At 38.5% G+C, this 18496-nt stretch overlaps 1 protein-coding gene across 1 annotated transcript in view; it reads left to right on the top strand.

Moving 5' to 3' along the window:
* Positions 1-18496, top strand: part of LOC126335936 (uncharacterized) — a 78603-nt gene that overhangs the window by 23125 nt on the left and 36982 nt on the right. The window contains exons 4-5 of the mRNA XM_049999412.1: positions 13437-13501; positions 16182-16242. Coding sequence (XP_049855369.1) covers positions 13437-13501; positions 16182-16242 — 126 coding nt within the window. The remainder of the gene's footprint in view (positions 1-13436; positions 13502-16181; positions 16243-18496) is intronic.

Here is an 18496-nt window from a genome sequence, read left to right as displayed (position 1 = left end):
CTACGTTCTATGTAGGCATGACAACCAACAAGCTGTCTGTCTGTGTGAATGGCCACTGACAAACTGTGGCCAAGAAACAAGTGGACCACCCTGTTGCCTAACATGCTACCGAACACGATGTCCTTCATTTCAATGACTTCTTCCCAGCCTGTACCATATGGGTCCTTCCCACTAACTCCAGCTTTTCTGAACTGCACAGATGGGAACATTCCCTGCAATACATCCTACGTTCCCGTAACTATTCTGACCTAAACCTTTGTTAGTCATTGTCCTCACCCATCCAACCCCTTCACAGCCGTTATTCCACCACCACACCCAGTCTTTTTATTTCTCTCATTTTCCGCTTCTTCCTACCTCCTCACCTCTTCCCTGCCCTCAGTCTAACCTGCAGCACTTCGGTGTCTGCCACATCCATCATACTAACCCTCCGCCATCCTGCCCCAGCCTCCTCCTTACCCCCACCCAATCGCCACTCCTATCATGCACTGGTGCTGCTGCTCGCAGTGGAGTTTTAGTTGCCTGAGACTAATCATGTGTGAGAGTTGTGTGTGTGTGTGTGTGTGTGTGTGTGTGTGTGTGTGTCTATTGTTGATGAAGACCTTAATGGCTGGAGGCTGTAATTGTGAAAGTCTTTTTGTTGTGCCTATCTGCAACTCCACATCTCAGATATATGGTGAGTAGCAACTTTCCTTCTCATAATTTTGTTAATAAAAGATATGGATAATTGAACTTCTTAATGCAGCAAGTGAGAGTAAATTTCTAGTGAGCTAATCGGTAGGTCTGATCATTCTGACAAAACACATTAGAAAAATTTGCATTCCAAATTTTCAGAAACATATTTTAATATCTGTGGAACTAATTAATTTATCATCTAATTAACATTAAAGTTCAGAAGCAGTCACATTTTCCTTTGCACATTTTGACTCTGTGCTTTTAAATTCTGACCTTTGCCATTGTACCTTTGTTGATCTGAATTTTGTGCACAAAGTGGCAAATTTAATCAACTGATTAAGCCATTAGTTAAGCTTTTTGCGTAAGTCAATATGACACATCTACCTGTAAGTATGGTAGTCCCAAGTGGATGTGTTAAATGGTTTCATAAACTTTTCTAATTTCCTAAACCACCATATAATTCATAAACTAAATTAGTGTTAATACTTATTGCCCATCTTGAGTTGCAAAATGTAACCTAGTAGTTTTTCAAATAATTATTTAGTTTCTTAAATAACAATTTGTTCAGCGCCAGTTTCTACTCAGTCACCACCTAAAATCCTCAGTCTGCTCCTGATAATGACTCATGTAACATCTGTGTGCAACCTTTTCATGAAAGTCTACAACAGCCATTCACTATTTTCAAAAAAGTCTGTGTATCAGTATCTGAAATACTTAGTACCATAATCTTGGTACCTGGGAACCCACTGCGGAATTCCTAATTCAAATATTTAATTGTTTTGACTAAATTCTGTTGTAAGTAATAGAAAAGTTGTACTATCGCTTTCATTGGAATGATTGACTGCTGTACATTGCAACCTGTGCAACTTTACTGATGGATTACTGCAAGACACTGTGTTTACTCTAATACATGATGTAAATATGGTATATCTTCTTTACTACACTTAGTATCTTATTTTGAAGAATTTTATAACAGCAAACGATTCATTGATAGTGTTTTTAAAAACTGTTCTTCAACAATGTTATAAGTAGGGTGTTAAATTCTGCCACTGGACTGTAGTTGGGTGTGAGGAGTAAGATGATTTAGGCAACATTTGAGTTACACAGTCAAGAAACTGGTCATCAGCTGAACAGTATGAGCTCAAGTTTAACAAATGTGTGAAAAAATGAATCCAGAATTGTAATATGGCATACATTATTAAATAAATACTATCTGCTATTTGTTAAGATTTTTAGTTTCAAGACTACAGACTGGTGTTTATTCCAAAGAGGCAAAGAATAAGAGATAACAAAAAACAGGTTGGTTAGTTTCCAGACAGTGCCTCCTACGAGGAGTCAGTGTGCATTTCCTATTCTAAATGATAGTCGGTGCATAGCCTTATTTAAACATCAAATTTTTACACCTGTTTAGAATGAAATATGTTCCCTAAAACATATGGGCTTCATAACATGTAAATAACTAAAACTGATACTCATTAACCCTTATTGACTGGTGCACTGTTCTATAACATTAGTACTGGTGTGGGGCATTGAAAACGCACCAAGGTATAAGAAGCTAAATAATGTTATAGTGTAGAAAATTTATGTTGTAATGTTACTGTATTGAAGTCTTCAACTTGTCCACAGGTTTATACACTACATATGCACAGGTAATACCAAAAATGATGTTAAAAACAATAAAATTTCTTTCTTTCCATGTCCAGCTGATATGTCTCTACCTGTTCTATAAGTTTCAACATTTTCAGCATAAATTTGTGTTTCGTTCCCAATTAGAAACAGGATATTATCAGATTATTCTGAATCTAATTATCATATGTTTCTTCTGCTTCTTCAAGTAATATATCTAGTAGTCTTTTGTTTTCTTCATACATACACATACTGTAATTTGGATTGTTGCCACACAGTGACAGAAAGCAGACTGACTCCAAGACTTTCATTTCACTTCCAAAGCAGGTAGAATTGTGGTACAACTAGTAGACAAAAGTGGATTCCCTTAATATAACAATTAAATTAAAAACCATGGCCCTTTGCATTATTTTTGTTATGTTAGATCTGTTGCGTAGTGTCGTGAACAGCCCAGTGTATGTTTTTGGCAACTGAACAACAATGACCACTGAAATCCAGTATGTAGAAAATAATAGCAATCCTGTCACCTTTATCTCTGATGAACACTTGAAGTTGAGGACAACATGTTGGGCTTCTATTGCATAAGAGGTATTCAAGCCAGTCATGTACCTGGGAATCTATTCCACATTCTTGTACCTTCGATAACAGTCTGCAGTGCAGCACCATGTTAAAGTTTTTGGAAATCTAGAAATCTGAAACAAGGACAAGCTGAATTTTGCATGAGTGATGCTTTCTATGTTATCCTAGTACTGTGGAGTGATTGAAGACAGTTTTAAAAGAATGATTTTATATAAAAAACAAAACTGAAGTATAATGTCCTTGTCTGAATATCCATACAACATGAAAAAATAACCCTAGGGTCATAATAGGCAATGGTGTGAAGATGATGTGGAATGTTAATTGGCCATTACTACCGGCATCTGATGAACGACATGGTGCTGGTGCCGGGCCGGGTCTGCTGGCATGGAGTGCTGAGATGAAAGTGCTAGCACTGCCAGCTTTTAGCACTATGATTGAACTGCTGGTGTGGCTGAACGGAACTGCTAGAAATGCTGGTTCATGGCCCAGGGCGTAACTGACTTCGCATGGTCCGGCGGTGACCAAAATAGTCAGGAGCAGATGAATCTGCATGGCACTAGGAGGGCACACGACTTGGTGTAGCAAAACTGAGCTCTGCAGGCAGTGCTCTCTACTGCAACAAGCACACTGCCTGTTGGTGAGGATGGTGCCCCCAGGCACTGTGGCTCGACATGGAACTCTATGGTAAACAGCCCAGGCTATAGAAGGAAAATATCTCAGTGTTTATGAGAGCTGTTTACACACTCCCTCCTGACAGGGCATATACCCCCTCAGCCTGCTTGGTGTGTTGAGGAAATGACTACCAGGTGGATACAGGGTTTGTCCGGAAAGTAAAGTCACTGCTGCCTCCCTGCCCTCCCTTCCCTTGTTTTTCTGGGGTAGGTTTGACAACTTAAATTCTTTGAAGTATAACCCTTCTGCATCAATACATTGTTTGTGCGATTTCCATGCAGCATAAGCACTCTGTACTCCCCAGTTGGGACACTCTTCAGGGAAGGCGTCAAAGTAATTCATGTTGTCCACAGATGAGAGATACTTTCTTTTAAGGTCCCTTTTTAGCTGATGAAATGAAAAAATGTCTGCTGGGGGCCAGCTTTGGATTGAAGGTCAGTTGGGGTACCATTGTTACGCAGATTCAAGTCAGGCAATCTATGACAACAAAGGCGGTATGAGCTGGCACGTTGTCGTTATGCAGTTTGCATGATGCGCAAAGCTCCTTTTGGACATATGCAACATTGCGATTCACTCTGAAGCACTACCTTCTAAAATAGAGCACTGATGGTCTGGCCAGGGGCTACAAACTCGTGGACTTCACCCAGCACTTGCTCATGCGAGCCTTCTTCTGACACGGCAGTGGCGTCATGTCGTTCCACATTCTGCCTGTTTTACCCCAGATTGTACTGAAAGATCCACGAGTCATCCTCAATGTTCACATTGTCCAGGAAATTGGAATCATCTTCACAGAAACCCACACTTCCACTGGATGTTGCTTTTGCACGTTAGCCAAAACTCTGGGCACAAGTTTTGCACAAATCATCCTCATGGCCAAGCCTTATGACACAATCTCATGAACAACTGTTTTGGGCAGATCTGATAATTCTGACTTCAAGTGAACACCCTTCAACTGTCTGATTTAGTAAGTGGCCCACATGAGGCACATGGTCATCTGTTTGTGATGTTGATGGATGTCCTGCACGAGCCTTGTTGGCATTCGGAAGGATGACAGTTCAAACCCATGTCTGGCCATCCTGTTTTCCGTGATGTCCATAAATCGCTTCAGGCAAATGCCAGGATGGTTCCTTTGAGAGGACATGGTTGCCTTCCTTTCCCATCCTTCCCTAAGCCAATCGACCAGTGACCTTGCTGTTTGCCCTCCCCCCTCCCTTACCCCTTGCCCCCTGCTCCTTTTCCGAATCAACCAGTCAACCAACCAATGTTGTCAGCAACCTCCTCCTGACCTGCTCTACACATCTTGTGCCATCTTTTTGACTGTGATTTGGAAAGGCAATCATCTCTGAAGGCTTCCTGAAGCATTCCAAGAGTGTCTAACAGTGTCTTGTTGAGCTTCACCCAAAGCATTATCACATAGCATTGCTCAAAAGTTTCTCCATCATAACATGAAACCAATCAATTATTCACAAAATTATTTAGTTGGATGGATAAAAAATTTACTCACCAAGTGGGAGCAGAACACACACACAAAAGATGGTTGTAATTGGCAAGCTTTCGGAGCCAGTGACTCCTCCAGACAGAAGAGTTGAAAGGGAAGGAAGAGGGATGAAGAAAAATGACTGGACAGATCTAGGTTAAGCGGTAGATTTCGAGAAAGTCACTCAGAACTGCGGGTCGGGGAGACTTACCACACGGGATGAGAAGGAAAGACTGAACAAAAACACTGTGCGTAGATAAGAAGAAGACTGCAAGAGACAACTAACAATACTGCTGAGCATGGGGTGTAGGACCTGTGACTTTTGACACATACGAACAATACAGAAACTTTACAAAATCTCAGTGTCAGCCATATGACAATACAGACGTGAAACGCTAATTACCACAAGAAAACAGACATGCCATGTCTGTGTCGGGGAATGGCGACTGGCCTCCATCGCAGGCGGCGATGGGAAAGAGCTGGTCATTGGCGGGGCTCGTGGTGAAACTTCCAAGAAGGTGCAACCTGGGGCCTGGCAGGAGACACAGTGGGATCAGCGGTGCCAGTGAAACTATTGGTTGGGCCGGCAACAACAACAGTAGCAGCCATGACAATGCTAGGTGGAACAACTGGGCCATCTGCAAGGATGGTGGCAGTGACAGGACTAGGCCTGACAGGGCCCTCAGCAAAACTAACTAGCCCACAAGGATTAATGTGAAAGTGAAAGCTGCTCTAGCAAACAAACCAATATACAGAAAAACTCTAAGACCAGATTGAAAAACACTGAAACATGAAACGTGTGGTAGAAGACAACGTCAGAACATATTTTTTTATTGTAACCATTGAAGTATGGCAGACTGAGAGGAGAGAAGCCAAAAACAACAAAAACAAAAATAACAACAACTTACTTATACATGAACACAGGCTCATCACTAATAATGTGGTGGACAAGAGGAGGAGAATACAGCAGCAGTCCTGTAGGCACTATAGCTCTGTAATGCTACACAAAACCTGTTTCCTTGTTGCCAATACAGCATCCTCGTAATGCAGAGTGACTGAAAATACTTTTAAAAGAATAATGTTATTTACAAAATGAAAATTATAATGCCCTAGGATCAATATCTGCACAATTACATACAACAGAAGTACCTCTCCTGTGATGTTGTCTGTAATGTGCCTATGCAACAAACACTCGCTGTTGAGTAATTTAGTGTCCTTACACTACAGAGTGACTGAAGATACTTTTAAAAGAATAACATTATTTACAAAATGAAACTCAATTTTAGTGCTCTTGGATCAATATCCACACAAGTACATACAACAGAAATAGCTCTGCTGTGGTGTTGTCTGCAATGTGCATATGCAACGAACACTCGCTATTGAGGGCAACATGCTGGGTTCTATTACATACAAAGTATTCTAGCTACTCATGTATCTAGGAATCTGTTCCATATGCTTGTATCTTCATTAAGAGTCTGCAGTGGCGCACCACATTAAATGTTTTTGGAAATCTAGAAATATGGAATCTGTCTGTCTGCCCTTCGTTCATAGTTCACAGTCTATCATGAGAGACAAGGTAAGCTGAATTTTGCATGATTGATGCTTTCTATAGTATCCTCCTATTGCAGATATTCTTTTAAAAGAATAACGTTATATATAAAATGAAACTCAGTTGTAATGTCCTTCTATGAATAGCCACACAGCTACATACATTGGAAACAAAGACCTAGAGTGATGATAGGCAGCATGGTATAGACATGGGGTGTTACTGGGTCAGTGCTGCCAGAGTGTGATGTCTGACATGTTGCTGGTACAGACTAGGATGAAATGTGCCATAGAGTGCTGAGATGAAACTGCTAGTACTGCAAACTTGTAGTGCTACGATTGGACTGCTGATGTGGCTGGACAGAACTGCTCGTGCCGCCAGGTTGAGGTGTAGGGTGTAATTGACTTCACACTCTCTGGTGATCTAGATAGTTGGGAGTGTATGGATATCTGCTTGGTGCTGCAAGGGCACATTGCCAGGCATAGCAAAATAGTGCTCTGCTGACAGTGCTCTCTTCTGCGACAAGCATGCTGCCCGTTAGTGAGGTTGATGCCTCCAGATGCTATGGAGGTGATGTAACTCTGTGGTAAACAGCCCAGGCCATTCAAGGAAAATATCTCGGCGTTTATATGAGCCATGCATACATGTCCTCCTGGCAGGGCGGCTGCCTGCTTGGCCTACCTTGTGTGCAAGGGAAACGACTACCAGGCAGATACAACACTTTCTAAAACTGTGTTGATTCGTGGACATAGGGTTTTTGGTAGCTAGGAAATTTATTGTAGTTGACCTCAGAATATGTTTCAGAATTCTGCAGCAAACCGATGATATGGATATTGCTGTGATTTTGCGTGGTCCATTCTCTTACACTTCTTATATACATGAGTCGCCTGCACTTTTTTCTAGTTGCTTGGGACATCGTGCTGGTTGAGCGATTTGTGATAAATGCAAGGTTAGCTAGGGGCCAATGCCTTAGAGTACTCAACTGAAATTGAGATTCCATTAGGACATAACAACTTGCTTGTTTTTAACTCTTCCAATTGTTTCTCTACACCAGACATGTTTATTACTACGTCGTCCATACGGGGCATTGTGTGATGATCAAACGATGGTATGTTTGTACAAATCTTAAATGTGAAATTTAAAACTTCAGCTTTCAATTTGTTATCTTCTACTGCCACACCAAACTGGTCAAATGACTGAAGGGAAGCCTCAGGCTCACTTAGTGATTTTACATAGGACCGGAACATTCTCGGATTCCTTGCCATACCTTTTGCAATGGTGTGACGGTGGTAGTTATTGTGTTCTTCACACAATACTTTTTATGGATGCATGAATCTTTACTAACCTTTGCCTGTCATCATTTATGCATTCTCTTTTGAACCAAGAATGCAACAGCCTTCGCTTCCTCAGTATTTTCCAAATTTCATAGTTGAAATTTGATAGGCATTTTCCATCCTTAATCCACTTACTAGGTTCATACTTGTTCAGAGTATGATTCACACTCTCTTTAAACTTTACCCATAATTCCTCTGTATCCATCATACTGGAACTAAATCATGTCAGTTCATTGTCTAAGTGAGATATTCACAACTGCTTATCTGCTTTTTCTAGCAGGAACACACTCCTAGCCTTCTTGACTGATTTATTAACTTTCATAAGCATAGTCACTATAATATCATTGTTACTAATCCCCATCTCTATAATGACGTTGTCATTAAGGTCCTCTCTGTTTGTAGCTATGAGATATTTCCATTGTGTCTGAGCTGTCGGACTAGCTGCGCAAGACGGTTTTCAGAAAATGTGTTCTGAAGAACTTCACGAGATGCATGCAGCCTGTCTGCCTGCCTGTCTGTTCGTTTGTGTGTCTATCTGTACCCCCTGCAATGAATCCATAGACGTCCTGGCCTGTACTTGCTAGATTAAAGTTGCCTCCAACTAGTATTGCATGATCTGGGTTTTTACACACTACTGAGTCTAGACTTTCTTAGAATGACCCTAGAATTCTAGTTGAACTTGAGGGAAAAACTTTGTCCCCTTGCAGACCTCTGACAAATGTATATGACTACAATGGTACACTGGTTTTCACAATGCATAAATTGCAAGTTCTCATGAATAGCTGGATACATTGTTTCCCATGTCAGAGGAGGACAAATAATACAATCTGAGCTATAACCATGAGGAGAGACTATCCTGGAATTTGAAATATTCCCTCCAGTCCTTGGTGTTTTTGTAGTGTCGCACCAATTTCTGCTTGCAGCCGTGGTGAGAAGTCACACACTCTTAGCAGTGTGCAAGACATATTACATGATACACTTGTTTTGTAAATTAAACCCCCTTTACTTGCTGCTACTTAATTTATTTTTCCCAGATGCATTTTGCCTTTTTCTCGCTGTAAGTCATCTTCAGTGGGATCTAAAATGATACAGTTTTGTATGTAAACAAGTAATTACTTACAGTTTGCTGTGATCAATGTTTCCTCTCATCTGGTCTGGTCCAAATGCGTCTAGAAACAATAAACTAAGTTGCAGGCGGAAAAAGCGGATTTATTTACATAACAGGTGTTTCTGTGCTTGCTGCGTAGGATGGCCATGTAAACAAACTTGATATTACTTGATGTTCTGCTGCACAAATTTAATCTGAAACATTTATTGGTGGACCTAGATTAATTGAATGCACTGCTACCCGTGTGAAATCAGTCTAAATCAGGTCACCAGCCTTGCTTTGACCCATGAGACAGGGTTAAACTTGTCACTATCCTGAAGACAGTATTCAAGAGGTCTGTAGCTAACTGACAGCTCTCAAAAAGATGCAGAGATCTGACCGTTGGACTGGAATCTGTATGCCATGAACGTATACACGATATCCGACTGTCTCCTAGAAACTTACTGTGGTAATCTACACAGCAGCAAAACAAGAAAACTTGTGGTCTCTGAAGAGGGGCAACTGTCTTTTCTGGAGCTGGCATGGGCTACAGTGTGTGCGATTGATTGAACTGTGCTGGTAATAATAGCCAACATGGCATTGCTGTGTTAGTACCATTAACAGCTGAAAGCAAGGGGAAACAACAGCTGTTATTTTTCCTGAGGATGTCAGCTGTACTGTTTGGCTTAATGGTGTTAGCACCTTCTTGGCTGAAATATTCTGGAGATAAAATAGGTTCCCAAGTGGATCTCCAGGTGGCGACTACTTAGGAGGATGATGGATGTCATGAGGAAAAATTTACTGGTCGGTGCATAAAATATTGGATCACTTAATTGGATAGGCATGTTAGAAAATTTAAAAAGGGAAATATACAGGTTGTAGTTAGATATAGAGGGAATTTGTGAGTGTAGTGCCAGAAGCAGAAGGAGTTCTGGTTTAATGTGCATCATCATACCAAGACAAACATGAAGCCAATACCCACCACAGTAGTACAGGTTTGATATGGCAACTAGCTCTGCGGATGAAGAAGAATTGCAAGAATATGGTTGTTGTTGTTCAAATTTTCAGCCCAAGGGGCAGTTTGATACAGTTTTCCTCACTACTCACCCACACTGTGCAAGCCTCTTAATTTACTAATGACTGCTGCAACCTGCATCTATTTGAACCTGCGTACTGCATTCATCTCCTGGTCTCCTTCTACAGTTTTACAGCACACGTTTCCCCCCATACTAAATAGATGATTACTTCCACCTCAGAATGTGTCCTATCAACCGGTCCCTTCTTTTAATAAAGTTGTGCTACAAATCTCTTTTTCTCCCCAGTTTTGTTCAGTGCTTTCTCATTAGTCACCTGAGGCACCCATCTAATCTTCAGAATTCTTCTATAACATCACATTCCAAAAGCTTATATTCCTTTCTTGTCTGTTCTGCCTGTGTCCACATTTCACTTATGTACAAGGCTACACTCCAAACAAATACCTTCAAAAAAGACTTCCTAAATTTAAATTTACATTACTGTTAACAAATTTCTCTTCTTTAAAAATGCTTGTCATGCCATTGCCAGTCTGCATTTTATATCCTGTCTGCTTCAGTCATCATTATTTATTGTGCTATCCAATAGCAAAGCTCACCTACTACCTTTAGTGTCTGATTTCCTAATCTAATTCCTGCAGCATCCCCTAATGTATTGTAACTAGATGAATGTGTGATGAGATAAAGGAAATTATTCAGATACTTAAAGGGAGATGAAAATTTAATTGTGACAGATGACTGGAATTGTATGGTAGAGAAAGGAAGTGGAGGCAAAATACAAGATAAACATGGAATGGAAGAAAGTAATGAATGGGGAGCCACCTGGTAGAATTTTGCCCAGAGCATAATTTAATCACCACTAACACTTGTATTAAGATTTGTGGAAGGTTGTTGTATACATGAAAGGGACCTGGGAATATAATGCTAAAATAGAGATTTAGAAACAAGATTTCAAACAGTAAGACATATCCAGGATACAGATGTGGATGTCTACCATAATTAATTGGTTATGAACTGCAGATTAAAATCTAGAAAGTGCAAATAAATAGGTATTAAAGAAGATGGGACCTGGATAAACTGAAAGAACCAGTGATTCTTGGGAGTTTGAGTCAGCATTAGGCAATGTTGGATTGACACAGTGGAAATGAATACAGTAGAAGACGAGTTGGTAACTTTGAAGAATGAAATAGTGTAGGTAGCAAAGGATCACAGGTAAAAAGAAGAGGTTTAATAGAAATCATTGGGTAACACAGGTGATACTGAATGTAAGTGACGGAAGAAGAAAGTGTGAGAATGTAGGAAAAGAAAGACAATACAGTCATCTTGAAGATGAGATTGATAGGCAATGAAAAATGGCTTAACAGGGAATGGTTAGAGGACAAATGTGACACTGCAGAAACATGCGTGACTAGGGGAAAGATAGATTCCAATGACAGGAAAATTAAGAGACCTCGGAGAGATAAGAAGCAGATATATGAACATCAAGTGTTTAGACAACAAGTCAGTACTAACCAAAGGTGGAAAGAATATATAGAGGGTCTGCATATCGGAGAAAAAACTTAAGGATGATATTGTAGAAAGGGAAAAGGAAGTAGATAAGTATGAGATTGAAAATATGGTACTGCAAGAATACTTTGACGTAAGTGGAAACCAAGGCTCTCGAATACAGAAGACGACATTCTCTCAGAAATATTGAGTTCCGTGGGAGAGCCAGCAATTACAAAACAACTCCACCAGATGTACCAGTTATATGAGACAGGGCAAATATCTTCAGACTTCAGAAAGAATATAACAACAATATTTCCAAAGAAGGCAGGTGGTGACAGGTGTGAATACTACTGAACCATCAATTTATAATTCACGGTTGCAAAATATTGACACAAATTTATGGAAAAAAGGAAAAACTGATAGCTTATCTCAGCATTGGTTAGTTTGGGTTCCTGAGAAATGTAGGAGTACATGCAGCAATACTGGTGCAATGCCATACCTTAGAATATAGGTTGAAAAAAAGGCAAACGACCATTCATAGAAGTTGTACATTTAGAGAGAACTTGTGAAAATATTGACTGGGCTATGCTTTTCAAAATTCTGAAGGGATCAGGAGTAAAATACAGAGCATGAAAGTTTATTTGCAACTTGCTCAGAAACCAGACTGTAGTTGTAAGAGTTCAAGGACACATAAGGGAAGCAGTGGTTGAAATGGAGTGAGGCAGGGTTGCAGCTTATTCCTGATGTTATTCAATTTGTACATTATGCAAGCTGCAAAGGAAACAAAAGAAAAGTTTGGAGAAAAATTAACGACCAGGAGAAATAAATTAAAACTTTGAGGCTTAAGGATGACATGGTAATTTTCTGAGACAGCAAAGGACAGAACAAATGACCTGGAAGAGCAGTTGAATGGAATGGGTGCTTTCTTGAAAAAATATTATAAGATGAACATCAACGAAAATGTAATGGAATGTATCAAAGTTAAATCAAGTTATGCCAAGGAATTGGATTAGGAAATGAGATACTAAAAGCTGCAAATAAGTTTTGGTGTTTGAGTAGCAAAGTAAATGATAATGGCCAAGGTAACGAAGCTATAAAATGTAGACTGACAATAATAAGTAAAAAAATTCTGAAAATGATGAATTTGTTAATATCTAACACAAATTTAAATGTTAGGAAGTCTTTTGTGAAAGTATATGTCTGGAGTGTAGCATCACACAAAAGTGAAAGTATGATAAGCTATTCAGACAATAAGTGTGGTGCTATAGAAGAAGGCTGAAGATTGGATGAATAGACTGAATAACTAATAAGGACAAATTGAGTTGAACTGAGGTGGAAAAAAGACACATTTGTTGCGACTTGACAAGAAGTAGGAATACATTGCGTGGTAGGACACATCCTGATGTATCAAGGAATATTAAGTTTGTTAATGGAGACAATTGTGGGTATTAAAATTGTAGAGGGAGACATAGGCATGAATACAGTAAGCAGGTGCTAATGCTTGTATGTTGCCGTAGTTATGTAGAGTAATGAGGTGTGCACAGGAGAGATTAGTGTCGAGATCTCCATCAAATCAGTCTTCAGATTGTAGAGAGTGACGACTACGACGACGACAACAACAACAACAACAACAACAACGGAATTTAAATCTACTGCATTTGGGAACAAAATTTATTTTTCACTAAAAAGAAAGTACAGAGAGTTGATTTGTGAAAATTAAACATCAGCATAAAAGAATCGGTACACTGGAAGAATTTTCACATAACCTGTAGATATTCATAACAATAATGGCAACAAACAAACAAAAGCACTAAAGACTGTTTATGCCAAGTATTTCGTGAAATTATCTGTCACTTTTATTGCAGCTGTGTAGTTGTTGTTGATAGTTTTTAGTTTTATGTATTTCTTTATTTTTTTTCTCCAGAAACCTAGAAACATTGGATGAAACCAGCCCAAGTTCCCTTCTCATAGAAGAGCTTCCACTTTGTGGTAAGTGTAAAAAAGTAGCATTTCTTCATGTTCCAGTACATTGTTTGAAGTTGTGTTATATATATATGGGATGTATCATAATTAATGGCGTAGACACATAAAGTTAAAAGTACACAATACTGGAAGCAAAAAAAGTCTCAGTAAACATGGGGGCATAACTTAAGAGCTACGAGCAATTTTTCATCTTTGATACTGTGAAGCAAATCTCTTCTACTGCAAGCTCTTTGGTTTCAAGCAAATCTCTTCTACTGCAAGCTCTTTGCTTTCCACATTTTGAGTAGTAGTAGTAGTATGGACCAAAACAAGAAAAAATGTCCAGTAAACATTTGCTCTGGACATAACTTGTAAACAATATCATATAAATTATTATTGATGACGAATTACAGTTTCAAATATTGAAATATATTCCTGAAATTTAACTAAACTGTGATAGGTAAAGAAGTATTACATAAAGTGGCATATGAAAATTTGCCAGACTGGGACATGAAGCCAGATTTCTCGCTTATCATGAGTAGTCGCTTTACCGCTTAGACTATCTGAGCATGCTCCCCAGATATGTAAATATATATAAAGCGAAGCGGGTCTGTGATGAAAATTATAGTGATCGTCTGTGACTTCTTATTGTCTTGATTCTAAAACCTGAACAGGAATCGAGATCTGCGAGTCTGGGTAAATGAATCAGTAACTTATGAGACGATACGTGCGTGACACGTGGAAGTTTTGGTCAATCCAGGGAGCGTGCTTGGATAGCATAAGTGGTAAGACAACTGTACCTGATAAGTGAGAAATCTAGATTTGAGTCCTGGTCTGGCACAAAGTTTCAGATGCCACTTTAGGTAGTATCTATTTCAGTTAAGTTGAATTTCAGGAATAAATTTCAATATGTTTAAACAAAAGAAAATCCGTGCTGGAAAAATGGCAATATTATGAAAAGAATAGTTTGCTATTCACCATATAGAGGAAATGTTAAGTCACAGGCAGGCACACCAAAAAGATGGCTTAACATATGAGATTTGGCCAAAAGGACTTCTTCTAATGTACAAGACACTCACATTCACGCAAGTGCACACATGACCACTGTCGTTGACCTCTGATGCCAGACTGCGAGCTGCTGAGAGCAGCAATGTAGGTGGTGGGGATGAGCATCATGTGTTTTCTACTTTAGAAGAAGGCATTTTGGCTGAAAGCTCAGATGTATAGAAGTCCTTTTGGTGTAAGCAACTTAGCATCTCTTCTGTATGGTGAGTAGCAATATATCCTTTTCATAGTATTGTCAATATGATTTAAAGATATTCAGGAAGAAAACCATTGCTATAACAAGAAGGAATCTGCAAAGAACAAATACTGCTGTAAATGATAAAATAATATGATTAATTTATCCGTTCTAATTTTTAGGCAGGAATTTATTTTATTCATATTAAAATTACTTATAAAAAAGCCACAGTATAGTTCAGGATTACAATTGTATTAATAAGTATGTAACAGACAAAACATAAATGCAAACTAGGACTGGCTACAGTCCCATTCTAGTTTTGACAGTGAAATTACTTAGATTAGTCCAAGGCTGTAGACCAGACTGGTGCAGAAATTGTGATATTAAAAAAAAGCAGAGCATTTTTAGCATGAGGAATAAAATTTGCGGCAACAGAAGAAAATAAAGTGAGCACATTATAAAAACAAACATAAATGTAATATTTGAAGGGTACTAAGAAAGAGTGTAATAAAGTTTTAGCATAGTAAGAAATTGATGTTTTGCAGTTAGGTGTTGTACCTGTAACCTAAAGGGAAGATAGTGGTGATGTTTAAAGGTTTGTATATATAATTTCCATACATCAGAATGTAAGTGTGCAAATACCTAAATGTTGTGGAATGTTGTATTTTATGTTCCACTTTGTTCATTTGAATATTGGTGCTGTTGAGTTAGCTGTTAGGAGGTCACTTTGTTTTGCATGGCTTTTTATCTGATGCATTAGACATGATACAAACTATGATACCGTGAAAGGAACAGTGATTACTCACTTTCCATATAACACCACCACCTAACTAATTGGAGGAATTTGTTGAGCTTTGTGTGTATATATTCCTCAGGGTGTTTCACCTTTGTCTTGTGATAATCGTGGACCGTAGCTTCATATTTGTGTGATGAGCATCCTTGTAGCTTTTACCTTTATTGGAATAATAGTGCTTACGGTCTGTCTTGCATTTTAAACATACGGTATTTGTTTGTTATATGGTCTGTATTAATATCTTTCTCACATCACCATGAATCACCAGTGACATTGCTAAGCATGCTTGTAAAAGTGTACTAGTGCTTGATATTCATTTCTGCTATGTTTTGCATTCTTGATCCATAACTGTTACCCAACAAAAGGATTTAATTTGTGTTTTTGTGATGGATTACTGAGCTTGCCTTACAATTTGTAATTAGTCCTGTCTGGCTGCATTTGATGTCTCGGGATTGGCTTTATATTTTTACCAAAGGTTTCAAGCATACTATAGTTGTTTGAAGTAGCAAAAATAATGTTAGAAGAATTATAGAATTTAAAATTTTTCATGGTTTTACATTTATCCTTTATACATGTGTATTCTATGGATAACACTTTATTACAGTAATATGATCTGTCCATAACATACTATGCGGAGTTGAAATGTTCTGTCTATTCCCGACGATTTTTTTCAGAATCTGGGCCACTTAATATGTCAACTCATAGTTCTGACAGTCCTGAAAGGATCACCAAAAGGTAAGCAATGTTGCTCTGTTTTCAGTTAGTCATATAACGATCATCAAATGGTGGTCCAACATTCATATGGTATATCTGATTTTGGGTTTAATTTATGACAGTGGTAAAGGTATTTTTGGTTTTAGAGTTAAATTAGATACAGTGTTCCATAAACCATAGTGAGATCATCAAGGACATAAAAATGTTAGAAAAGCAGAAACATGTACTATACATATATATTTCCCTCAAAAGATCCTAAGGGGGGATGTGGGGGGAAAAATCACATTTATTGTCTACACACCAATTATAAAACTTACCACAAACATTTAAAAGTGTAAATAGTCATGCACATAATTTAATACCAAGACTACTGTAGCTAAGCATCATCTAAAACAAAATCAGTTTGCAAGACACAGAGGCAGCATTACTGTACTGAAGCTGTGCTGAAATCCTGTGTAGTTCTGTGACGTAGCAAAACCAATTCATGTAATTACGGGTATTTGTAGGTGGAAGAGTAGGAGTTGGCCATCAGTAAATCCTTTATCCTCCTCTCAAACTGCATTTTATTACCACCTAACTTTTTTTAACTGCTTGTAAGCTCTTGAAAGAGTGTATTCCTTGATAATGGGCACCTTTCAAGTCTCACTGAAGACTGTTCTTATTCTTGTTGATTACATGAAATGGGCTGTTGGTTTGAAAGAGAGAGATTAGTTATGGAAAATTTCAACAAGGAACAAATATACTGAGAAGCAGTAATTAGTTCTTTGAATAGGTTACTTCAAGTCATTCTTGAAAGTGCACAACAAATAATTTGTATTACATTCTTTTGGTCCCACGAAACTTCAGCTTGGCATTATGAGTAACTGGTACACAAAATAATGTATTGTATGACATTACGGAATGGAAATAAGCAAAGTATGCCAGCTTTTTTATTGTTACATTGCAGAAGTGCATTTGCAACAAAAAATTGTTTTGACAATTCAGCAATTTTATTAGATGCCACTCCAGCTGAATTTGTCATCAACTTTTAATTCCTAGAATTTAACACTGGCAACATCTTCTGTCATTATTTCCTCATATTATGCACATATGTTGGGTGGAAATCTCTCACAGCCTCCGAAAGGCACGTAGTGAGTCTTTTTCACTTCTTAATGACAGCTAATTGTTTGCAAACTGTTTATCAATATCCATCTAAGTATCAGTAGCTGCCCTTTCTAAAACTACATTTGATTTGCTGCTTATTGCAACAGCTCTATCATCTGAAGAACAAATCCCTTATTCATCTTTCTTTAGCAGCTGGATAAAAGCACCAGTGTGGAGGGACATGTCTGAGTGTAATAGAGAGACATGTGTAGACAAGAGAGCCAAGGACATCATGGAAGTAAGGGTCTGGGTAAGAATGTGATTTGGTCAGAGGAAATAGAAATGAGGGGAATGAGACACAATGGCACTGATGAAATGTTAGTGGAATAATTTGCTGGTGGCATCTGACTGGAATGAACAGATCTGTTCGACAGACATTAACAAAATAAAAACTTTCGTTAAATACAGTTTGTCAGATTAAAACAGTGTGTTCATATTTAGCCACAGCAACACAAAAGATTATTTAACAAGTGAGACATGTTACATGATGATGTTGAGGCTTTGCCAGAAGTTTTGTCATCATGTTTTCCAGCATTTGGTCTGAAGGTATGTACTCCACAATGACTTGGGATGGCTATTTTTTCTCTTATAAAGTGGTCTCTTGTGCCTACTTGTTAGGTTTGGCTCTTGTAACCACTAGTCTTAGGCAAGTCGATTGCAACTTTGTTGACACACAGTAATTTGCTAGGATCATTCTTGGGGTTTGAAGTTACTCCACTGTCTAACCTCCTAATATTCTGAGGTCTGAGCCATATACCATATTCTGCCTCAGTTGTGGATACAGATGATGTTGGCTGTGTCTTATCGGCCAGGATATCATTGCTCCTTGATATTTAAACAGATACCGAGATGTTCACTTTCTGTTTTCTGAATCTCTAGCACAGTCTGCATCACAGTAATGTATTATGTGGCAGTTCCCTGCTTTTTAAAACAATAGCTTCATATTTTTGATATCTTTTAGATATTTAAAAATCCTTTTAACTGCCTGCTTGTGCAGTATGCCCAGATTATTACAAAAAATGGCTGACAATTCTTATTAAATAAGGTTGGTCTAGCCTGGTTTCTGACTGAGCATAAATTAAACTCCCTGTTGCTTTGAAATAGGATATATTACAAATAGCTTCTTACTCTT

This window comes from Schistocerca gregaria, chromosome 2, assembly GCF_023897955.1.
Source record: "Schistocerca gregaria isolate iqSchGreg1 chromosome 2, iqSchGreg1.2, whole genome shotgun sequence".
Taxonomy (NCBI): Eukaryota; Metazoa; Arthropoda; class Insecta; order Orthoptera; family Acrididae; genus Schistocerca; species Schistocerca gregaria.
This window is presented reverse-complemented; position numbering and strand designations above follow the sequence as displayed.